A 25,673-nucleotide genomic window follows, 5' to 3' on the forward strand; every position below is an offset into this window, starting at 1 on the left:
TCAAATGTAATGTGAAGTTTGATATGGTTTGGATTTGTGTCCCCGCCCAAATCTCAGGTAGAATTGTAATCCCCAGTGTTGGAGGAGGGGCCTGATGGGAGGTGATTGGATCACCAGGAAAAATTTGCTCCTTGCTGGTCTCATGATAGGGAGTGAGTTCTCATGAGATTTGGTTATTTAAAAGTGTGTAGCATCTCCCCCTCCATTCTCTTTTCCTCCTTCTCTGACTGTGTAATATGTTCTTCCTTCCTCTTTACCTTCCACCATGACTGTAAATTTCTTGAGGCCTCCCCAGCCACGCTTTCTGTTCAGCCTATGAAACTATGAGTCAATTAAACCTCTTTTCTTTATTAATTACTCAGTCACAGGTAGTTCTCTTTTTTGTTTGTTTTTTGTTTGTTTGTTTTGACAGAGTCTCACTCTGTCACAAGGCTGGAGTACAGTGGCACAATATTGGCTCACTGCAGTCTCCATCTCCCAGATTCAAGCAATTCTCCTGCCTCAGACTTCTGAGTAGCTGGGACTACAGTCATGTGCTGCCACGCCTGGCTAATTTTTTGTGTGTTTTTAGTAGAGACAGGGTTTCACCATGTTGGCCAGGATGGTCTTGATCTCCTGACCTCGTGATCTGCCCAAGAAGTGTGGCATTGCTATAAAGATACCTGAAAATGTGGAAGTGACATTGGGACTGGATAATAGGCAGAAGTTGGAATAGTTTGGAGGGCTCCAAAGAAGACAGGAAGATGAGGAAAAGTTTAGAACTTAAAGGAGACTTGTTAAATTGCTGTGACCAAAATGCTGATAGTGATATGGACAATCCAGGCTGATAGTGATATGGAAGTCCATGCTGAGGTGGTTGCAGATGGAGATGAGGAACTTGTTGGGAACTGGAGCAAAGGTCATTTTTGTTATATGTTAGCAAACAGGATGGAGGCATTGTGCTCCTGCCCTAGAGATCTGTGGGACTTTGAACTTGAGAGTAATGATTTACAGTATCTAGTGGAAGAAATTTCTGAGGAGCAAAATGTTTAAGATGTGGCCTGGTTGCTTCTAGAAACCTATGCTTATATTTGTGAGCAAAGAAATGACCTGGAACTGGAACTTATATTTAAAAGCAAGCTTGTCCAACCCATTGGCCACATGCAGCCCTGGATGGTTATGAATGTGGCCCAACACAAATTTGTAAACTTTCTTAAACATGTTGACATTTGTTTGCAAATTTTTTTAGCTCATCAGCTATTATTAGTGTCAGTGTATTTTATGTGTAGCCCAAGACAATTATTCTTCTTCCAAAGTGGCCCAGAGAAGCCAAAATATAGGACACCCCTTTCTAAAAGGAAAGCAGACTGTAAAAGTTTGGAAAATTTGCAACCTGGCCATGTGGCAGAAAATAAAAACCCACTTTCTGAGGAGGAATTCAAGCTAGCTGTAGAAATTTGTATAAGCAAAGAGGAGCTGAATGTTAATAGTCAAGACAATGAGGAAAATGCCTCAAAAGCATTCTAGAGACCTTTGCAGCAGCTGCTCCCATCACAGACCCAGAGGTCTAGGAGAAAATAATGGGCCAGGCCCAGGGCTCTACTGCTCTGTGCAACCTTGGGACACTGCTCCCTGTGTTCCAGCCACTCCAGCTCCAGCCATGGCTAAAAGGGTCTCAGACATATATCAGGCCACTGCTCCAGAGGGTGCAAGCTGTAAGCCTCGGCGGATTCCACATAGTGTTATGCCTGCAGGTGCGCACAGGTCAAGAGTTGAGGACTGGCGCCTCCACCTAGACTTCAGAGGATGTATGAAAACGCCTAGATGTCCAGGAAGAAGTCTGCTGCTGGGGTGGAGCCCTCATGGAGACCCTCTCCTAGGGCACTGCAGAGGAGAAATGTGTGGTTGGAACCCCTACACAGGGTCCCCACCAGGGCACTGACTAAAGGAGCTCTGAGAAAAGGAATACCATCTTCCAAATCCCAGAATGTTAGATCCACTGCCAGCTTGAATCATGCACCAAAAGCACTATGGGCACTCAAATGAGCTTGTGAAAGTGCCCTAGGGGGCTGTACCCTGCAGTGCCACAAAGGCAGAGATTCCTAAGGCCTTGGGAGCCCACCCCTTGCATCAGTGTGGCCTGGATGTAAGACATAAAGTCAAAGAAGATTATTTCAGAGCTTTAAGATTTAATGACTACCCTAAGGGATTTTGAACTTGCATGGGGCCTATAGCCCATTTGTTCTGGCTGATTTCGTACTTCTGGAACATATGTATTTACCCAATTTCTGTACCTCTGTATCTTGGAAGTAACTGACTTGTTTTTGATTTCACAGGCTCATAGGCAGAAGGGACATGCTTTGTCTCAGATGAGACTTTGGACTGTGGACTTTGAGTTAATGCTGAAATGAGTTAAGACTTGCGAAATTGTTGAGAAAGGGTGACAGTATAATGTGGGAATAATGTGATATTTAGGAGAGGCCAGGGTGAAATTAAATGGTTTGGATTTGTGTCCCTGTCCAAATCCCATGGCAAATTGTAATCCCCAGTTTTGGTGGAGGAGACTGATGGGAGGTGATTGGCTCATGGGGACAGATTTTCCCCTTGCTGTTCTTGTGATAGTGAGTGAGTTCTCATGACACCTGATTGTTTAAAAGTGTGCAGTGCCTACCCCTTCATTCTCTCTTCCTCCTTCTCTGGCTATGTAAGATGTGCCTCCTTCCCCTTTGCCTTCTTCCATGACTGTAAGTTTTCTGAGGTCTCCAAGTCATGTTTCTTGTACAGCCTATGGAACTATAAGCCAGTTAAATCTATTTTCTTTATAAATCACCCAGTCTGAGGTAGTACTTTATAGCCATGTGACAATGAACTAACAAGAAGGTTAAAGTAAAATTTATCCCCCACAAAGGATATGAGAACAATGAAGAAATCAATACATAAATTTAACAACTTAGATAAAGTAAACTAATTCCTCAGTAAACACAAACTACCACAACTCACCCAAAATGAAACAGAAAATTTGAATAGCCTTATTAAGAATTATATTAAGAATATAAAATTCATAACTTTTAAAAACTCCCAAAAAGGAAATTTCTAGGCCCAGATAGTTTCAGTACAAATTCTACCAAACATTTAAAGATAACTAACATAAATTCTAGGCAATCTCTTCCAGAAAACCAAAGATAAGCAAACACTACCCAAATCATTTTATAAAGCTAATATTACCCTGATACTAAAATCAGATACAAATAATACTGAAAAGAAAGGAAAACCACAAAAGAATATCCTTCATAAACACAGATGCAAAAATCGTTTTAAAAATACTAGCAAATAGAATTTAGTGATATACAAAAAGAATTGTACATCACATCCAAGTTGGATTACTTCCAAAGATGCAAGGCTATTTCAGTATTTGAAAAATGAGCCAATGTGACCTCAGGTAACTAGAGAAAAAAAAGAGCAAATTAGATTCAATGAGAAAAAAATAAATAGTAAAAATTAGAGCAGAAATCAATGAAATTAAAGGTAGAAAAAACAATAACACCAAAAGCTAATTATCTTAAAAGATCAATAAAATAAGTAAGCCGTGAGTTAGGCTAAGAAAAAAAGAGAAAGAAAACAAATTACCAATATCAGAAATGAAAGATGGGGTATCACTACAGATTCCATGGACATTAAATATTGCCCACTCTCAGGTAGTTCTCTATAGTAATGTGAGAACGAACATTTCTCACATGTTCATTATGTGAGAAATATTATAGAATATTATATTATATTATAGAATAAAGAATAAAGGAATATTATGAACAACTATATGCTCCAATATTTGGCAATCTAGATGAAATGAAACAATTCCTTGAATGACACAATCTTTCAAAACACAGACAAGAAAAAATAGGCAATGTAAATAGGTCTGTATCTATTTTAAAAATTGAATCAATAATTAACAACCCTCCAAAAGTAAAATCATCAGGCCCAGATAGGTTCACTGGTGAACTCTACCAAACATTTAAAGAACAAATTACGTCAATTTTCTGAAATATCTCTCAGAAGACAGAAGCAGAGCGAATTCTTCCTAACTTATTCCATGAGGCCATCAACACCAAAACCAAAGTCATTACAAGAAAAGAAAACTACAGACCAATTTCTCTGATAAACATAGCCGCAAAACCCCTCAAGCAAATTGAATGCAACAATGTATAAGAAGACATTTGTTCTGCTCCCTGTGTCCCCACCACTCCAGCTCCGGCCATGGCTAAAAGGGACCCAGACATATTTCAGGCAGAACACACTATACAACACAATCAAGCAGGATTTATTCCAGGTATTCAAGGCTAGTCCAACATTCAAAAATTGATTAATGTAATCCATGACACTGACAGGCTAAAGAAAAAACATTACATGATCATACCAATAGATGGAGAAAAAATAGTTAACAAAATCCAACACCCATTTATGATAAAATATCTCAGTAAAATAGGAAAAGAGACAAACTTCTTCAGTTTAAAAAAGAATATCTCTTCATACTTATGAGAAACTAGAAGCTTTCCCACTAAGATAAAGAGTAAGGCAAAGATATCCTCTCTCACCACTCCTTTTTTATATCATATCGAAAGTCCTAGGTAATACAATAAAGCAAGAAAAGGAAATATGAGATACACTAATTGAAAAGGAGTAAATAATACTTTGTTCACAGATGACATGAATGCTGTGTAGATTTAAAAAAAAAAAACAACTCCCAAAACTAACGGGCCATTATAGCACATGATTGTATCCAGCCTTCAAGGACACAAGATCGATAAAGTGAGTTGTTTTACTATATACCAGCAATGAACAAGAAGTATTTAAAATTAAAAACAAAATACCATTTACATTACCATTCTCCAAAAATTAAATACTTAGGTATACATCTAACAAAATATGAACAAGGTCTATATGAGGGAAAATACAAAATTCTGATGAAGGAAATAAAAGAAGAAATAACTAAATGAAGAGATATTCCATCCTCATGAATAGGAAGACTCAATATTATCAACATGTTAGTTCCTTCCACCTTAATCTATAGACTCAATGCAATCCCAACCAAAATCTCAGCAATTTACTTTGTGGATATTCACAAAATGATTCTAAAATTTATATGGAGAGGCAAAACACACAGAATAGCCAATACAATATGGAAGGAGAAGTGGAGAACTGACACTATCGGACTTCAAGATTTACATTAAAGGTATAATAATCAAGACCACATGGTATTAGTGAAAGAATAGACAAATAGATAATGAAACAGAATAAAGAGCCCATAAATAGACCAACATAAATATAATCAACTTATCTTTGACAAAGGGGCAAAGGCAATGTAATGAAGAAAAGACAGGCTTTTCAACAAATGGTGCTGAACAAATGAACATTCACATGCAAAAATAATCTAGACACCCTTTGGGAAAACTAACTCAATAAATCTTATATTCTTCAAGAAAATTAATGCAAAATGGATGACAGAGTTAAATGTAGAACACAAAACTATAAAACTCTTAGCAATAATATAGGAGAAAAATCTAGATAACCTTGTTTCCATCAATGACTCTTTAGATACACCACCAAAGGAATTTCCCATAAAAGAAATAATTGATAAGCTGAACTTTATTAAATTTGAAAATGTCTGCTCTGTGAAACACACTATCTAGGGAATGAAAAGACAAGTCATATACTGGGAGAAAATATTTGCAAAATACATCGATAAATCAACTGCTGTCAAAATATATAAAGAACTCTTAATACTCAACAATAAGGAAATTAACAAACTGATTAAAAACTAGAACAAAGACCTTAACAGGAACCTCACTGAAGAAGATATGCAGATGACAGGCATATAAAATGATATTCCACATCATATGCATTTCCATGGTGAAGAAAATGCAAATAAAAAATGAGATACTACATCTATTGGAATGGTCAAAATCCAGAACACTGACAATATCAAATGCTAGCAAAGATATGGCACAATAGGAACTCTCCTTCATTGCTGGTGAGAATGCAAAATAGTTCAGCCACTTTGGAAGACAATTTGGCTGCTTCTTACACGACTAAACATACTCTTACCACACAATCCAGCAGTAACACTTCTTGGTATTTACCTAAATGAGTTGAAAACTCTTGTCCACACAGAAATCTGCACAAGGATGTTAATAGCAGCATTATCAATAACTGCCAAAACTTAAAAGCAATGAAGATGTCTTTCAGTAGGTGAATGAATACATAAACTGTACATCCAGATAATAAAATATTATTCAGCACTAAAAAGAAATGAGCTTTCAAGCCATAAAAAAACATGAGGGAGCCAGGCGTGGTGGCTCACGCCTGTAATCCCAGCACTTTGGGAGGCCGAAGTGGGCGAATCATGCGGTCAGGAGATTGAGACTATCCTGGCAAACATGGTGAAACCTTGTCTCTACTAAAAATACAAAAATTAGCTGGGCGTTGTGGCGCATGCCTGTAATCCTGGCTACTCGGGAGGCTGAGGCAGGAGAATTGCTTGAACCAGGGAGTCAGAGGTTGCAGTGAGCCGAGATCACGCCACTGCACTCCAGTCTAGTGACAGAGTGAGATATATTACTAAGTGAAAAAGGCCAATCCCAAAAGGCTACATACTGTATGCTTACAACTATATGACATTCTAGAAAATGCAAAAATAAAAAGATCAGTGGTTTCCAGGGGTAGCAGAGTGGAGAAATGAACAGGTGGAGCACAGAAAATTTTCAGGGCAGTGAAAATATTCTATATGAGAATATAATGGTGGATATATGTCATTTTAAATTGGTCCAACCCTATAGAATGTACAACACCAAGAGTGAACTCTAATGTAAACAATAAAGTTTAGGTGATAATGATGTGTCGACATATATTCATCAATTGTAACAAATGTACTACTCTGGTGGGGGATGCGATAATGGGAGAAAGCTATGTATATGTGGGAGCAGGGAGATTATGAGATATCTCTTTACCCTCCTCTCAATTTTGGTATAAACCTAATACTGCTATTAAAAAATAAAGACTTTTAAAAAAAATGAATCAATGCAGTCCATCATATTAATAGGCTAAAGAAGAAAAGTCACATGAGCGTATCAACCAATGCAGAAAAAGCATTTGACAAAAAAAGGTCTCAGAAAACTTCCTTGACTTAATAGAAAGCATCTATAAAAACAAAACAAAACAGATACTTAACATAAACAAAATACTTAACAAAAGTCTGAATGCCTTCTCCCTAAGACTGGAGAAAAGGCAAGAGATGTTGCTCTCCCCATTCTTATTTAATATAGTGCTCAAAATTCTAGCCAATGTAATAAAGCAAGAAAAGAAAATTGAAAGCAATATGAAGAGAAAAGAAGAAATAAAACTGCCCCATTGGCAAATGACATTACTGCACACATAGAAAATCCCAAAGAATCCTCTAAAAAAAAAAACCATCTTAGAGCTAATGAGAGTTTAACAAATTCACAGTATACAAAGTAAACTTACAAAAATTAATTATGTGTTTACATACTAGTAATAAGCACATGAATACTAAAATTAAAAATATAAGGACTTAGAAAATGAGACATTTAGGTGTAAATCTAACAAAACACATAAAGAGCTAGGATATTGAAAGCTACACAACACTGATGGAAAAAAATTAAAGAAGATCTAAATAAATCAAGACACATACCATGTTCATGGATCGCAAGACCTGACATAGCAAAGACGTCAATTCTTCCCAACCTAATATATAGATTTAATACAATTCCTATTAAAATCCTAGCAAGATTTTGTAGACAAGATTATTACAAAATTTATATGGAAGGAGAGAGAAACTAGAATTACTAATATAATTTTGAAAAAGTGGACTAAAATGGGAGGAATCAGTCTACCTGATTTCAAGACTAATTATATAGCTACAGTTATGAAGACTGTGTGCTATTGATGGAACAGAACCTAAAACTCAGAAATAGACTCACAAAAATACATCCAGCTAATTTTTTTTACAAAAGTGCAAAAGCAACTTAATGAAAGAAAAACAGACTTTCAACAAATGGTGCTGGAACAATCAGACATCCATAGGCAAACAACAAAGCAAGAAAGGAAGGAAGAGAGAAAAGAAGGGAGGAGGGGAGGGAGGAGAACCTCTAAGTCTCACACCTCATATAAAAATTAACTCAAAATATATTACAGACTTAAATGTAAAATATAAATATGAGGTGATAGCAGCAGGAGAGGAATGGGTATAGCTATAAAATGATAACATGAGGGATTCTTGTGATGGAAAAGTGTGTCATCTTGACATCAATGTTAAAATCCTGGCTGTGATACTGTACAGTAATGTTGCAAGATGTTGCCATTAGAGGAAACTGGGTAGAGGATATATACCAATACCTCTTTGAATTAGTTCTTACAACTGTTAGGAATCTACATCTATTTCAAAACAAAAAGTTTAGCATAAAAATACTAAGAAATACCTCTCAAAAGTTTAACCCATATATGAGTTTAAAACAAGAAAGGAAATCTCAATGTACCCAAAGAGAAAGGCAAACTTAAGGACAGAGAGTACATGGACGTTAAAGCTGGATGGCCCTTGAGAGATCCATGACCAGCTATTCAGAGTAAGAATTAGAATTTAATTTCCCAGCAGGGGCTGGAATGAGAGTTTTTGATAGAGCCAAGAACTGTATTTGCTTTAATAAAGCCTGAGCTAAGAAATGTTATGAACAGGAATTAAATAACGTGCTGTAAACAGAAATTAAAATTATTAGTTTAACGATCCAGGTACACAGTCCAGAGGGTAAGTGCTTGGCAGAATTAGAATGCCCCATGAAAAATCAGAACCCCAATCCTGCTTTATGCACAAGGGTAGATATTTTGCACTATCCTTCCAGTGCAGACATCTGAACTGAAACACTAACAACAAATTCACTTGGAACCAATCCTGTAGTGCCCCTGGCAACAGCAAAACCAAAATGACCCCCACTGTGATACTCACTCCTGAGGATAAATTCAGAGTCTAGCTGATTAAAGAACACAGTTCCTCCATCAAAAAGCTAAGAATGGAACAAATCAACTAAACTGTCAAAACAAACAAATTCCACAATGTCAACGTTGTGAAAGTGTTGATGGGGGAAGGGTAGTGAAAATGGTGGAGATGACAGAGGAGAGCTGCTGAGCTGAGACATGGGCTGACTCAGTCTGGGAGCAGCCTCAAAGAGGACAAGGGCTGGAGACATGCTAGAGTACATTAAATGGAGGACGGAGGTTGTCCCACAACTTCCCATAGGTAGCTTTTCTAGGGTCCTCAGAATGAAATCATCTTGAGTCTGCTCCAGAGGAGCCTAAATGAGCCTCAAATCGTAGACAACTCCAAGAGAACACAGCCTCCAACATCTCATTCAGATGACCACATCTGAAACAAAGAAAGCCAGGTTTGCACCTCAGGAATGACAAGCAGATGCCCTGGTCCACATGAAAGTGTTTCCTTCCTAAGAAGGACTTCCCAAATGCTACTTCTGCCCCTAGAAGTGGAGAAGGGCTTATAGCCAGCAGATCCTAGGCCTGCCATCCTGTGAATTTGAATGTAGGGCCATACTTGGGTGAGAGAACAACTACACTGGATGTCACACCCTAGACACATGATCAGAAGTCAGACACAAGTCCAACCACTATTCTTTTGACTAGGACCACTCTAGGTGGATACTGGCAAATTTGGCACACAAGCAAATGAACTTGAATCCAGTGAAGTAGTGCACACACCGAAAGGAAAGAAACTCATTTGGCTTTGGGTTTTGTAACCATCCATTTTTTTTTTTTTTGTAACCATCCATTAAACATCCAATTATGTGTAAAAGGTTCCAAAATAATCCTCCGAGTAGAATATTTCTTCTGGGAAAATCGTTCACTGATCTGGATGTGAAAGTTTCCCATCATCTTAGCTAACACTTTGTGCTTTTGAACTTCATATGAATCTGAAATCTGAATCTGAAAATGCCTACATGGTAGTACTCCTGCTCCTTGGGGACACGTGAAATTGAAAGGGTCCTAGTATTCCATTCCCAAGTCTGGGATAATGCTAAACAATATGCAATTTCCTTTAGAAAGCACAAGATGAAAGTGGGGAGCAATTTACAGCAGTGGTTTCACCCCTGGCTGCTCATTAGAATCACCTGGCGAGATCTGGTACTTCAGAGTAATATTGGCCAATACCACCCATTAACACCCGCTTATGCTAATCCAGTGGTTGGCAACACTGACTGCACTTTAGAATCTACTGAGGAGCTTTAAAAAATGCTGATGCCTGGACTCTTCCCTCAGACCAATTAAATTAAAACATCTAGGCTGTGGGGTTGGGGCATGGGTCCATTTTTAAAGCTAGACAGCTAGTCTTAATGTTGAGCCAGGGTTAAGAATGACTACTCTAGTCCAGGGCTTCTCAAACTTCAGTGGGCATCAGAATCTCCTGGAGAGCTAATTAAAACAAAGGTTTCAGACAGGCAAATCTATAGATTAGCCGTTCCCTAGGACTGGAGGAATGTGGGAATGGGGAAGTGACTGCTGAGGGATATAGGTTTCTTTGTGGGCTAACGAAAATATGCTAAAATTTATGGTGATGGTTGCACAACTCTGAATACATTTAAAGCCACTGAGCTGTAAACTTTAAGTGGGTTAACTGTATGTATGTGAATTATATCTCAATCAAGCAGCTAAACACACACACAGAGATTTTTGTCCATTCCCCAGCGATTCTAACACACTAGGTCTGAAGTGAAGCCCATGGGTTCGTCTCATGAGCTCCCATTCAATGTGATGTTGATTCTGCAGGTCCACAGACCATACTGCTCCATCCCACGGAAACATGCTCATGTTTAAGGAGCATGATAATGTTTCATCATCAGGGGCTCTTTCTTCAGTTCTGGCCATAGAGGATCGGGTGCCATGATGCTTCCAGGGTTGTCTCACAGGAATGAGAGCCAGGATTGCAAAAGGGGAGATGTGATGTGAGTCCAGAGCAAGCCTAGAAGATGACAGCCATGGAACTGGGAAATGTTCTGCAGCTCATCGAAGCCCCTGATGAGGCCCAGAGAGGAGGAAAAGAAAAATAGGAAACCATTAACCATTCTTGATTTTGTGCTATGATCTAATTAGGGGGAAATGATAAATACCTAATATGAAAATCCAAATTTACAGAAAGAGGCAAAGCAAGACTTTCCATTTATTGTACAAAGCAATTCATCCCCAGAGGTCCTCTGGAAAACTTAAACCACTGGATAATGTTTTACTGAATTTTCTCACAGTATTCTGGCAAAGTCAAACACTAGAAACACAAGATAAATGCAGCCCTAAATTGCAAAGTACAGAAATTCTTAGCAAAACGGTAGTAACAATGGGAGGATTTGGAACAAGTGCCTTTTGCAGGAATGCCAATGCCACTAGAAGTTTTGCTTAGCAAACCAACCCTGGCACAGGGGCCAAAGCCGAAAACATGGACTCCTCCAAAACCACCTTCAGGACTCTGGGATTCCTTCCCCTGCAATCACTCACTCCCTAAACACATACCTCAAAAAATCTCAACAGAATTCCTGAGCGTTGTTTGCCCTGCAGTTGCTGGTGGGGCTGTCACTATTGGTTGCATTTTGAGATACAGCATGTAACGGTAGAAAGACTGAACCCAAGGTAACTTGCACAGTGAATTTATTCAATATCTCCAAGCTGCCTCATCTGCTAAAACGAGGCAAAGAGGACAATGAACATAAATCACATAGTAAACCACACACTCCAGTGCTTGGCATATTCAAATAATATAACAGCAGCAGCCAATATTCATTGAGTGTTTATTATTTATTAAACACTCCACAATACTCTATTAAAAGTGTCGGCAAACTTTTTCTGAAAGACCAGACAGCAAATATTGTGCAGTTCCTCAGCCATACAGTAACTACCCCAACTACTCAGCTCTGTTGTTGCAGTTCAAAAACAGCCCTAGACAATCTGTAAACACACAGCATATCTGCCTTTCAATAAAACTTTATTTATAGAAACAAGAGGCAGGCCAGACTTGGCCTATGGTCCATAGCTTGCCAAACCTTGCTCCATGATGCAGATACTACTATTATCTCCATTTTACAGATGAGAAAACAGAGGCACAAAGGGATCAATTGACTGCCTGAGGTTCCCTCATGAAGTCTGATTATGAAGCACACAGAGTCAACTATTACATCACAGCAGCTGCTATCACCATCATTATTTATAACATTCTCACTCAGTCCAAATTTAAGTTCTGTTCATTCAAAATATGCTGTCCAGCCAGTCAGTCAACAATACCTTCAGAGCTGCCTCAGAGGCTGAAGACCAAACTCAAATCCTCCCTCTTCTTCCCTCTCCAACCCCGCCCTGATGTTCCTGGTTGGAGTTCTGTCTGCCTCCTCTGAACCCTCAGTGCCCTTACTCTTTGTACCTCTCAATTCAATCTCTTTTATTTATTAAACACTTTCTCGCCAACCCCTTTGGAGGCCAGGATCATCACATGACAGGGGCTCAACTCCCATACGTCAGTGCATCTGTGAACCTGTTGGTAGTAGGTCTACTGGTTGAGACTCTAGGGGCCGGAGCAGAGGAAGGAGATGCCAGAGCTCGCACTCACCAGTCCGTGGCAGGCACTGAGGGCTGCCGTCCCAACTCTGGTGCCCTGCTGCAGAACCGTGCCACTGAGATGGCAGAGCGGGGCAGAGGAAGCCATCATCTTAACTCGGGAGAGGTTCCCATATCTCTTCTCCATGATGTAGCTATTGGAAAGAAATCCTCGATTGACCGTCAAGTTAAAAAACAGGTCCTTCTCCTCGTGAGAAATTCTGTAGTACACCCAGTCCTCTGAGCCATCCAAATCTCTCCTCCTCCTGCTGCTCGTGATGGGATAGTGCAAGCCATATGACAAAAAATGCCCACTGGCATCTACTCGGACTGGACCCACCACGTGGTATTCTGGCAGACCCTTGACAAAATGCTCTGAAAGAAAAAGAGAAATGGAAGAACAGTGAGAGACACTGGTAGTAAGGCAAAGCCACTTTTGTTTGGAACTTGGATGCTAGCTTTCTTCTTTTTTTCTTTTTTTTCTTTTTCTTTTTGAAATGAAGTTTCACTCTTGTTGCCTAGGCTGGAGTGCAATGGCATGATCTGGGCTCATCACAACCTCCTCCTCATGGGTTCAAGCGATTCTCCTGCCTCAGCCTCCCGAGTAGCTGGGATTACAGGCATGCGCCACAAGGCCTGGCTAATTTTGTATCTTTTCTAGTAGAGAAGGGGTTTCTCCATGTTGGTCAGGCTGGTCTCGAACTCCTGACCTCGGGTGATCCACCTGCCTTGACCTTCCAAAGTGCTGGGATTACAGGTGTGAGCCACCATGCCCGGCCGCTAGCTTTTTAATTATACAATCCCACTGCTGAAATGAAGTTTAGAGATCCTTTCCATCATACAAATACTGTTAACATTAAATTCCCGGAACAACTTAAATTTACCTGGTGCCTCCTCCTCAGTGACATGATATCAGGTGTTTTACCAGAGACAAATTAAGATGGGAATTAATCCGCGATGGGCACTGTTAGAAAAAGGGCAAGGTCTGCATGAGGAACAGGAATCTTTCAAGTCTAGAGTTCAGTAAGACAAATCACAGAGCTTCACTGTGGATTATAAGGTGCTTCAATACATCAAGAACTTCCTGTTAAAGTCAGATTAGAGGGAAAAAACCAAAATCATGGCGAACTCATCATATGCATGCTGATCAACCTCACATCAATTACAGCATAAGAGTATTCCATAATGTAGCAAAGAGTGCATAAAAGAAGCTGGGTTTAAAAAAAATGTTTACCAAATGCATATGATAAGGGGATATATCAGGATCCGAGGCATTGGCTCAAAACATAAAAACTGCCACTTTAAAAATGCAAGACTGGAACACTTGATCCTTCCCCACACGAGAACACATACACATTTTGACCTACTCAAATTTGCCTCCCTACCACTACCTCCTTATGTTGATGTTTGAGAATAACAAAGGATCTACCTAGCAGAGAATTTATCATCACTCTGGATTACAGACTTTTTTGTTTGTTTGTTTGGTTTTGTTTTGCTTTGTATTGTTTTCTGAGATGGAGTTTTGTACTTGTTGCCCAGGCTGGAGTGCAATGGCATGATCTCGGCTCACTGCAACCTCCGCCTCCCAGGTTCAGGCAATTCTCCTACCTCAGCCTCCTAAGTAGCCGGGATTACAGGCATGTGCCACCACACCCGGCTAATTTTGTATTTTTCATAGAGACGGGGCCATGTTGACCAGGCTGGTCTTGAACTCCTGACCTCAGGTGATCCACCCACCTCGGCCTTCCAAAACCATTAACCATTTAGTAAGATAAACTAATACGTTGCTTAAAAAAAAACCAACCAAACAAACAAACAAAAACTTCTACTTGTCACTTCTCAGTTGTAGTTTTGCACTTTGTAACTTGCTTTACTTTGCTCATGTAACTTCTCCAACTAGAATGTCTTTTGCATTCTATCAAAATCCTGTTTAAGCATTCAAGTCTCAACTTAAATCCTTCCTCTTTTTTCTCCTAATGTCCCTGGCAAAACTTCTCTCGCCTTTCCCTGAACCCTCATGCCCTTACTCTCTGTACCTCCCAGAATGACTTTATTTTATATTGCCTTTTATTATACAATTTATCCCCAAATCTGCCAGAATCTTACACATCACAGGTGCTCAGTTCTTATGTGTTGATGTATCAGTAAACACTATCGTAGCTAGTTAATTAAAATAACTGGACTTGATGGGTTACAATTATAAAAGAGCTTTTTTTGTTTGTTTGTTTGTTTTTTGTTTTTTTTCCCAGGCAACTACCTCTAAACCCTTTGTGGAATCATTCTTCTCTGCCTTGGATTAAATATGGGGCAGAACACAGAGTTTTCACTCTCAGGCACTAACAAATGGTCTCCATTTTTAGGCATAAAAAGCCCGGACCCATTATTTCCGACTGCAGCAGCTAGGCACAACAGACCACACGGCAACATGGGCAGATCTTCACAGCAATGCTCCATGAAAAACAAGAAATAGAACAAGCTAATGCAGAGCTATTTACATTCATGGAAAATACACACACACGAAAACAATAATACAAAGTTTTCCAGAACACATTGGAACAAGAAGTACATATGGAACCCATTAAAATGGTTTTCCATGGGGAAGAATTGGAGTAGGGAGTGGGAACAGAAATGCATAAATATACATAACAAAAAAAGCTTTTTTGCAAAATTCATGATACTAGTGTGCCATGAACTGAAGTGTGTAAGTGACTCAGTCCTCTCTCCTGCCCATTCACTCCCTAAGAAACGTCTGCTCCAATCTAGTATTGGAGGACCTTCCAAAGAGAAACTGTGGGTGGGTGAGGCCGATGCAGTCAGCTCCTGTAGTATTTCCCTCCGGCTGCTCTTCTCCTCTGCTACTCACAGTGATGCTTCTGGCTCCTTCAGGGCTTGAACAGGGAAGGGAGTTAGGGGCAGAAAATATCTTATTCAGTTGGGTATATAGCAATGGTATCATCTAGCAATGGTGCCCTGTATGTAGCCAGTGTCCACATGCTGACTGGCGCCTTCTATTAAGAGACGCTCTGTGACCACTGGGAAACCTCTGCTCCCTTCAGGTCCCTCAGTGTGGATAATTCCTCCTCCAACTGGCCACCCACTGCCTCCCTATCTTCTACCCCTTTACTGAAACCACATCACCCCTACAGGGCATCCTCTTTGGCATCTTTTCAAGATGATCCACATCTTGTTGCCTTTCATGAGGTCCAAATCTGGCTCACAAGAAGCAACCACGATCCCTGACATCCCCTTCACCCCCACCCCACGCCATGAAAATCAGGCCATTCCTGACCGTGTTCTTGGTCATCTGTGTCACCAAATGTCATTCCAGGCAGTCTTTTGCCTATCCATATTTTAAGGCTAAAATGCTAGTGGCCATGCTCCCCAAGCCCATAGCAAACCCTCAGGATCTCTAGCTGTCCCTTCTCCTGCCTTGAGTTGGGGCACAGTAGGGGGAATGAATGCCCTAGCATTCTCATCTCTCCTGAAGGAATTCTCTCTCTGAAATCTCTCCATTGGCCTTTAAGCCTCTCCTCACGCTCATACTAGGAGAGTGAAGAAATTAGAATCACACCATCCCCCTGCAAGGCCCACACACATGGTCTGAAATTTCTCTTTAAGGATGTGTAGAAAATTAATCTTTTTTTTTCTTCTCAGACTTAAGGTCTTGGCAGAAACTGAGACAAAAGAAAGAGTCCCATTTGAATACCCTGTTACACACGCAAGTCTCTGCATCTCTATCAAAACAGAAAATAAGCATCTTTTCTAGCAGATCATTTTTTCAAAAAGCCAGATTGACTGATTTAAGGGGAGCACGAATGAAAAGCAACCACATTTTAAAAAATGAATTCTGATTAAAATGTTATACTCTTCCAAGTCAAATGAGCTATAACCTATTGAAAAACTCTGAAAAGAACTGAAAATATCTTATTTGCTATACTTAGAAAACAACTATAATAAAATTTAGGTTGTCATGAAACAAACCAACAAGTGTGATTCTAAATCAATCTTACATTATTAAAAATTACTCTAAATTTTTATGTAAGTTGATATATCAAAATAATTGTGGCAATTTTACAGAAATATGGAAACAATAGGATATAATAAAGGGGCAATAAATGTATAATTGCATCTCTACTATAATTGCAACTGTGAGACATATTAATATATATACCTATGAATAAAGCATTTGAAATAATGGGTAAGAGTGAACATTTTTATGATGATGAGATTTGGGGTGTGGTTTTTCCTTTTAAAATTTGTAGTTCCTGTGTTGCTTTTCCCAGTTAAAAATAAATAGGTGAGAAGGATTGAATGGGGCAATGCTATGCTGGCTTATGAGAGAACCATATAGAATATCCAGTAGACAAGATAAGTGAGGCATGCCTGTGCCCCATGACACAAGGCTGTCTGACACTGGTCACTCCCGATGCCTTGCTGATGGTACCCACTGCAGCTGGCTGCATCCTGAGGGAAGAATTCACCTTGGAAGAGGCATCCCTTGACTGAGACTGCCGGAGATGGGGACGGGGCAGCTAGAGTAGAGCAGAGCTCGAGGTCTTCTCAGGCAATAGGAAAGCAAAATGAGTTTGGAGCGACAGATCCACAGGAGTGTTAGCAGGAGACAAGGGTGTGAGAAAAAGCAGGCCAGCGTAGAGGCAGGCTTAAATGGCAGGCTTGGTATTCTGCCATCAAGGCCATCCAGCAGAGAGAAGCAATAATCCCAGATCTGAGTTAGAAGAATTGCAATGGGAAGAGTGTGGAGGAAGCAAACTTAATCTAGGAGTTATCTCAATTTATCCAGAAAACAACATTTTTTCTCATAAATTTTCTGACTTAAAATATTCTTTATAGAAACTGCCTCTGAAGATACATCTCACAGATTTAAATATGATTTTTGAAAGTGTAAAATGAAAGACGAAAGTTTGCCTATGCCCTAGCACCTATTGCCCAATAAATAAAAGAGCAAACACATTTATAAATTTTGACCCAGTTGCTTTTGATCGAACAAGTTTTTAAGAGAGCCAATCTAAGTTGGCTATAGAATAATATGATAATAATTACAGTGTTTCATAAGCGCTTGCTGTGAGCCAGGTACCATAAGTCTTTCCTCATTCAATACTCACAACAACCCTGTGATAGAGATTCAGTTGTTATCCCCATTTCATAAATAAGGAAACTGAGTGTAGGAAGTCACTGTGCCACATTATATAACATTCCTTGGATTGAAACGCTGTGCCTTCTATTTCAAAACCATGCTCTAGCCACCACACTTCATTAGTAAGTAAAGAAAAGCAGCTGCTCTTGGCAGAGAGCGTAGCAGGGTTAGAGGTAATAACACTGCTCCTAGGGACAGTGATCTGACCAGACAAGAAGCGCTTCACTTCTTTACACCTCAATTTTCTTAGCCATCAATGGACATAGTAATTGCCTCTTTGTCGGGCAAAGCGATGGGGGATAACATCGGTTTTCCCTCCTGATCTGATTGCATAGGAGGCAGCTAAACCATGGCAGCCCATAGGTGTGGATGGAAATCAGGGGTCACTTACAAAGTGTGGTTTGTGTTGGTGACCCAAGCTCAGCTACCTCAACTATATAATGGGCATAATAATAATAGCATCTACCTCCTAGGCTGGGAGTGAGGCTCCAATGCATTAATATATTTAAAACATTTAAAATTGTGCTTGACAAATAACATTCATTAGACACTAGCACTGTTGGTTTCAAAGGTAGAAACTTGGCTACCACGGATCACTGTGGACATAGACATGTGTAACCTCCAAGCAGAGATAGGAGAGAAGCCCACACTCACCTTAGCCTCCTTCTCCATAGGCTAAGATTAGTTTTGAAGATTTGTTAGCTATAATCTTGGCCAATGAAAGCAGAACTCAGAGGAGATATGATAGCGATGGAGAAATAGGTGTCAAGAAATAATAATAGCTCCTAATTTTTATCATTTCTATGGTCAAGTACTACATTAAGAGTATGCCAGCTTGGTCTTATCTAATCCTCACAATTCTGTGGGTAAGCATTAATTGTATCCCTCATCTGGGGCTCTACTTCCACCTCTGTAAAGTGACAACAATGAGGGATGAGGATTTGTTCCTGGGCAATCTGATCCCAGAGCACACACTCCTAAGCTCTGCCCTTACTGCGTGCATCGCCAGGGTCTGTGACCCAGCACAGATGTCAAGGCGGGTGATCAATAAGGTGTGGGGTTGGGAGGGCCAAAGGCTGAGATACACGAAAATTACATCACAATCTATACAAGGGTGTGTAGAAATACATTATAAACTCCTAAAACTTTGATTTGCCTTGTTTAAAATTATATTGGAAGCCTCAGTCCACAAGTTTCAATGGTACTTCATGAGAAGCTCTTGAGTAAAGGCTGTTGGCACAAGCGCTTTTTAAAATACAAAACAAGGCATCTTTTACCCTCAGCTTAGAAAGGACAGAGGTAAGAGTATTTACTAGCTTTGTACAGTTTAGGCTAAATCTATAGTATTTTTTTTTTTTTTTTTTTTTCAGACAGAGTCCTGCTCTGTTGCCCAGGCTGGCATGATCTCGGCAGCCCACTATATCCTCTGCCTCCAGGGTTAAAGAGATTTTCCTGCCTCAGCCTCCCAAGTAGTTGGGACTACAGGCGTACACCGCCACACCTGGCTGATTTTTGTATTTTTAGTAGAGACAGGGTTTCGTTGTGTTGACCAGGCTGGTCTCGAACTTCCGACCTCAGGTGATGCACCCGCCTTGGCCTCCCAAAGTGCTGGGATTACAGGCATGAGCCACCATGTCCGGCCTATTCTTTTTTCTTTTTAATGGGACGCTTCACAGATTTGCATGTCATCCTTGAGCGGCGGCCACACTAATCTCTGTATCGGTCCAATGTTAGTATATGTGCTTCCAAAGCAAGCATTACCTGTACTTATTCTTTATATTTATTTCTGTCTTAGAAAGAATTGAATAGCTAAGACCCCTTTCTAAAAAAAGATTATGAAATTCCTATAGTAGAGGTTTTATTCATAATTATCTTCCATATAAGATAACTGTAACCTTGCAATGCGATTTTTATTATAGAAATTTACACATGTTGGAATGTTGTGAAGAACTGTGTTGGTCTCCTCAAAATTGTAAAGTATGCCACAGAAGGTTGGATTTGCTCATCAACTCTATGATAACTAATGTGCTAACTATATAGATTATTATAATCAACACAATATATCAAATCTGTGAACTCTCTTCTTACATTAAGAAAACAGCTGAAATCCTTTCCTCCTTGCAGAATTTTTAAAAAATAGAATACATAAATAATTAAAACTCCTATCTGAAAACACTGCAACATTCCCTCTGTTTCTTGCACAAGCCTAAAGCTCATCTCTAATATAGAATAAAGTGCCTGTCCTGTTGATTTCACAGAGATGTCAGGAGCAAAAGAGGTCATGGAACAGACTGGCGTTTTGTAAACAGCATAGGGATAAACAACCCAAAGGGGATATGATTGGCTGTAGAAGAGAGGCAGTATGTTGTGTGCGAGATTAATATTTCCTGTTGTTCTGATACTTGGTTGTGAACCAAGAAATCCTGTGTAAGTCACAGCACATTCCTATATCATAACTGAGCAATGTGGAAAGAATACTGGGCAGTTAGTCAAATAGCCTGTTTCTATGTTTCTAGTCCCAGAAAGGACTGGATTTATCTCCATACTCCTTCCAACGACTAAAATCTTGATTTAGCCCAACTCTGAGAACTAGAAGGAACCTAAAAGGTTATGTAGTGTCTGAATCTGGAGACTCAGTCTCCAACCATGGAACCCTGTGCAATTCCCTTTACCCTCCTCGTGAAGGGGCATTCATTAGGTGCTCAATCATATAGGCTGACTAACTGATGCCCTAGACCTCCCATTCCTTATCCGTAAAAGTAAAAAGGGGGCCAGGCATGGTGGCTCATTCCTGTAATTGCAGCATTTGGGGACGCTAAAGTGGGAGGATTGCTTAAGGCCAGGAGTTCAAGATCAGTCTGGACAACATAGCTAGACCTCATCTCCATAACAAAATAAATTAAATAGTTCAAAAATAAGAATGGGTGAGATGATCTCTGAAGTAATTTGTAAGTTTAAATGTTCAGGATTTGAGTGCATTCAAAAATGCTATCAAAGTAGAAATGGAAGTCTAAGGAAATTGGTTATTTGTGAGACTGTAGGTAGGTCATTTGGAGGGAAAACCCAGGCCATCCTAATCCCAGATAGCCTTAGAATTTCATTCTCTACTGCTTTGCCCTCATCCATCCCTTCCTCCCTCTTTCTGACTCTCCTTCTTAATTCTAAGTATAAGTCTGCTTAGAAATTTCTCCTCTGAGATATGAACAGAAAATTCTCAAAAGAAGACATTTATGCAGCCAACAGACACATGAAAAAATACTGATCATCACTAGCCATCAGAGAAATGCAAATCAAAACCACAATGAGATACCATCTCACACCAGTTAGAATGGTGATCATTAAAAAGTCAGGAAACAACAGGTCCTGGAGAGGATGTGGAGAAATAGGAACACTTTTACACTGTTGGTGGGACTGTAAACTAGTTCAACCATTGTGGAAGAAAGTGTGGCGATTCCTCAAGGATCTAGAACTAGAAATACCATTTGACCCAGCCATCCCATTACTGGGTATATACCCAAAGGATTATAAATCATGCTGCTATAAAGAAACATGCACACATATGTTTACTGCAGCACTATTCACAATAGCAAAGACTTGGAACCAACCCAAATGTCCATCAATGACAGACTGGATTAAGAAAATGTGGCACATATACACCATGGAATACTATGCAGCCATAAAAAGGATGAGTTCATGTCCTTTGTAGGGACATGGATGCAGCTGGAAACCACCATTCTCAGCAAACTATTGAAAGAACAGAAAACCAAACACCACATGTTCTCACTCATAGGTGGGAATTGAACAATGAGAATACTTGGACACAGGAAGGGGAACATCACACACCGGGGCCTGTTGTGGGGTGGGGGGAGTGGGGAGGGATAGCATTAGGAGATATATCTAATGTAAATGACGAGTTAATGGGTGCAGCACACCAACATGGCACATGCATACATATGTTACAAACCTGCACATTGTGCACATGTACCCTAGAACTTAAAGTATAATAAAAAAGAAAAAAAAAAAAAGAAAATTCTCCTTTGCATCAAATGTGGATTATTTGTAAATCCACTAGGGAATTGATAGTGGTTGGTGAAATGCTTTTAAAAACTGAAATTATTGGCTGGGTGCAGTAGCTCACACCTGTAACCCCAGCACTTTAAACGGCCAAGGTGGGCAGATCACCTGAGGTCAGGAGTTGGAGACAGCCTGGCCAACATGGTGAAACCTCGTCTGTACTAAAAATACAAAAATTAGCCAGGCATGGTGACACACATCCATAATCCCAGCTACTCAGGAGGCTGAGACAGAAGAATCACTTGAACCTGGGAGGCAGATGCTGCAGTGAGCTGAGATCGCACCACCACACTCCAGCCTGAGAGACAAAGTGAGACTCGGTCTCAAAAACAAAAACAAACAAACAAAAAAAACTGAAATTATTTTTAAACCTAAATAAATATATATCACCAATAAGCTTGGAGCACGTTATAGGTTTTTTTGAACAGTGGATACTCTCAGCACATAGCTCTAGATAGAGGTGACTAGGGAAAATAATCATATCTCACTTTTCAGAGAGGAAAAACCATGGCCCATGGCCCAGTGGTGTCTGCTTCACACCAAGCTGAATTCCCTCACAATGAACATGTGGAGCAAGCAGAGCTGAAAACCAACCCAGGAGAATGTGTGTCTTTGAACGAAATCATCTCCAAATGCCCTGGGAAGTGCTTGCAGGCTTTGTTTGTGCTGCCCCAGAAGGGAGACCTTTCACAAAGGAACTGTTTTTCAAAGAACAACAAGGCCTGCTATTTTAAACTTGGGGGTGGGAGATTGTATCTGGACCGTTTACACAAGTGAGTGCTGGCTGACTGACATCTAACCCCAGTGTTTGCTGGCTCCAGCTTTCCAAGTAAAGCAAAGAGAGGGACTTGCTTCTCATACGTCTTGAAGCCACAGCAGATGAGTTGTCCAGCAATATTTGAATTTTACCACATGGGCAGAAAACCCTGCTTAGAAATCCTAAACAAGGACAGGCTGGTGATGTTTATCAACCAAGTGACCTTGGGAATTAAAGGGATGTCAGAAAACTATGCAGGACACTTCCCGAAGCTTCAGTATAGTCAGCAAACACAGGACTTAGTGCATGCTAACCCAGTGCTCTGTGTGCACGTGCATGCGTGTGTGTGCATATGCGTGTGTGTGTGTGTGTGTATCCCTATTATTGCTACAGGACAGTGTTGCATGATTCTAAGAGTCAGACTACCTGGGCTCAAAACCCTGCTCTACATTAGCTGGCCTCATAAGCTCTCCAAGCTGCAGGATCCTCATCTGTACAGCAGGGACAGCAACACTGGTACCTGCACACTGGTACCATCCCTGGTGGGATGGGCTGACACAGAGTGCCACGTGGGCCATTGCTGCTGCTAGGACTGTCTACCCCCAGAGGTACAATGATCCCCCCACCAAACATGAAGGTGCCTCTGACCCTTCCAAGTCCAATAAACTGCTGAGTGTTAGGCTTAAAAGACTAAAAACAACAACAAATTGTCCATCAGAACGCTTCCAGTGCTTTCTACAATAACATGAGTTCAGAAATTCAGAAAGAGAAGCTGCCAGCTGTGGTCAGTGAGACAGGACAGGAAAAAGTGAGCCCTTACGGAGGTATAGTTCCCCCAAAAGGACTATTCTTTTAAAAACACAACCCTAAATCTTTCCAGGAAACCAAAACACAGCCAAGCCTGCTCAGTAAGGGGGAAGAATCACATTTCCCCTTTCCTGACCAGAAGTTTAAAACTAACTAGAAACACTGCAATGACTGCCAGTAGCCAGTTGGCACTTAAAAAAAATGATAATTTTCCATGTTTAGAGTCTGAAAAATAGGGGATCGAAACAGTACAGCATTTAAAGAGGAGACAAAAGAGAAAAAGTTACCAGTTCCCTCTTGGGTCTTTCAAAGACCGCAGTGTCATCCCTGTAAAAGAGAGAGCAAGGTACTCACCTTTCTATAAGAATGAACGACTCATCACCTTAAGCACTGAATTCTGAGAAAGCCTAGGTTCCTGAGCTCCCAGCCCAGGTTTCCTTACAATGCAGCCAAATGGCTTCGCAGAGTTCAGTTCTGCTGGGTGGGGGAAGGGAAAAAGGAGCAACAAAGTTCCTGCATGTCTTACCACCACTGTTTTAAAAAGAAATAAAGAAGAGTCACTAACCTTGCCTCCTGTCCGGGAAGCGAACCGGGCCTGGCTGAGGCTGTCTCCCATAGCAAAGCGCCCCAAAGTTAAGGAGCTGGGCCACCACGGAAAGGTTTGCAAGCCAGCTCCTCTGGGCACATGGCATGATTCAGTTGTTGGGGAGAAGAAAAGTTAGAAAAGTTTTAGCCCTCAGCTCCAGAAATCAAGTGCTCGCCTGTGGCCCAGCAGGAAGATGCAGGGGTGCATGGTCCGGGCGCGAGAAGGCAGCGACTGCAAAGCTGCCCGCGATCTCCCTGTGCTTTTTTAAGCAGAAAGGGGCTAGACACCTTTTTCCCCTCCCTCCTCCTGAAAGGGGAGTGATTCAGCTGACAGTGTCCGCTTTCGGTGGAGTGTGGAATGGTCCGGAGCGGGAGGGCGCAGTCCACCCGGGTCCCCACCCCTCCGCCTCCTGCATGCCCCTCGGCCTCGCAGCCCGCTTGGTGCATCTTCCTCCGGGACTCCCACCCCCGCGCTCCTCCGGCCCCGCCCCGAGCGCCGGGCCCAGCTGGCGGAGCCGGCCAAATAGGGGAGACCCGGGAGAGCCGCCCTGGGCTGCAGTCTAGGAAGCTGCGAGCGAGAGGCCCCCAAGCCACCCCCACCAGCGTGCTTAAATATACGCTCAAAATGATGAGAACAGAGTTGGGGCAGAGCGGGGCCCCACTCCCTCCATCCTTCCGCGCTCAGCGCTGCCCCCTCCCATACTGTTCTCCTCCAAGTTCCTGAACTTTTCCCAACATCTCTCTATCAAGACTCCTCACCCACTCGGACCGCTCTGGGATTCTCTTCCACTGGAAAACCAATAGGCGATTTTTCTCTTTGCCAAGTCACACAAAGGGAAATGGGCTGCGCTAATCTGCTAATGTGACCTCAGGCAAGACCCTCATCTGTTCCACGAGGTGGCTGCAGCAAATGCCTGTGGGCCCCTCTGAGTCTGCCGGTCTCTATGTGGCTTTTCGGCTTTCAGAACCCCATCTTTCCTAGCCCACCTCCATTCACCAAAAGGAAACCAGGAGAGTGGAGGAAGTAAGTCAGCCCAGAAAGGTGTTAAGGTATCTCCCCAGTTTCCCTGAACTGGCTACCCTGGAGGGGGGCGTCCATTCATTCAGAGGCTCAAGCTTTTACATCGGTGAGAGAATGCCACAATCCAGGACGCTTGCCAGGCATCTTGAGAATTTACTGGGCTAATCCAGCCAAGATTTTTCACCTCTGAGCTGAAACAGCCCTCCTTACTCCATTCAGGAAGAATTCGGCCCCAATATTGAGTTTTCCCTGACTGCTAGCCAACCACATGTGTTAATGAAGAGGTCTGGGATACCAACCTACTCAACCTTACACAGGGACAGAGCTGCCAAAGCAAACTCAGTGGCCCGAAAGGAAAGTGGTCCTCTCAGATCTGGCACACATGGGCACCAAGACTTTTAGAGGTATATCCTAGTTTCCTATTGATGCTGTTACAAGTTACCATACATTCAGTGGCTTGAAACAACTCAAATTTCTTATGTGACAGTTCTGGAAATCAGATATCTGAAACTGGTCTCACTGGGCTAAAAAAAAAAAAAAAAAAATCAAGGAGTTAGCACAGCTGCATTCATTTCTGAAGACTCTAGGGGAGAATCTGTTGTCTTGCCTTTTCCAACTTCTAGAGGCTGCCTGAATTCCTCAGCTCATGG

General features: G+C 41.1%; 1 protein-coding gene and 1 pseudogene across 1 annotated transcript in view; both read right to left on the reverse strand.

Moving 5' to 3' along the window:
• Nucleotides 1–24,439, reverse strand: part of ADAMTS12 (ADAM metallopeptidase with thrombospondin type 1 motif 12) — a 389,831-nt gene extending 365,392 nt beyond the window's left edge. Inside the window, exons 1-2 of the mRNA XM_003899561.4 lie at nucleotides 23,983–24,439; nucleotides 12,638–12,999 (exon numbers count right to left, since the gene is read on the reverse strand). Coding sequence (XP_003899610.4) covers nucleotides 12,638–12,999; nucleotides 23,983–24,109 — 489 coding nt within the window. The 5' untranslated portion in view covers nucleotides 24,110–24,439. The remainder of the gene's footprint in view (nucleotides 1–12,637; nucleotides 13,000–23,982) is intronic.
• LOC116275105 lies at nucleotides 19,434–19,533 on the reverse strand (annotated as a pseudogene).
• Nucleotides 24,440–25,673: the final 1,234 nt, after the last annotated feature.

The sequence above is a fragment of the Papio anubis genome, chromosome 5 (assembly GCF_008728515.1).
Source record: "Papio anubis isolate 15944 chromosome 5, Panubis1.0, whole genome shotgun sequence".
NCBI lineage: Eukaryota > Metazoa > Chordata > Mammalia > Primates > Cercopithecidae > Papio > Papio anubis.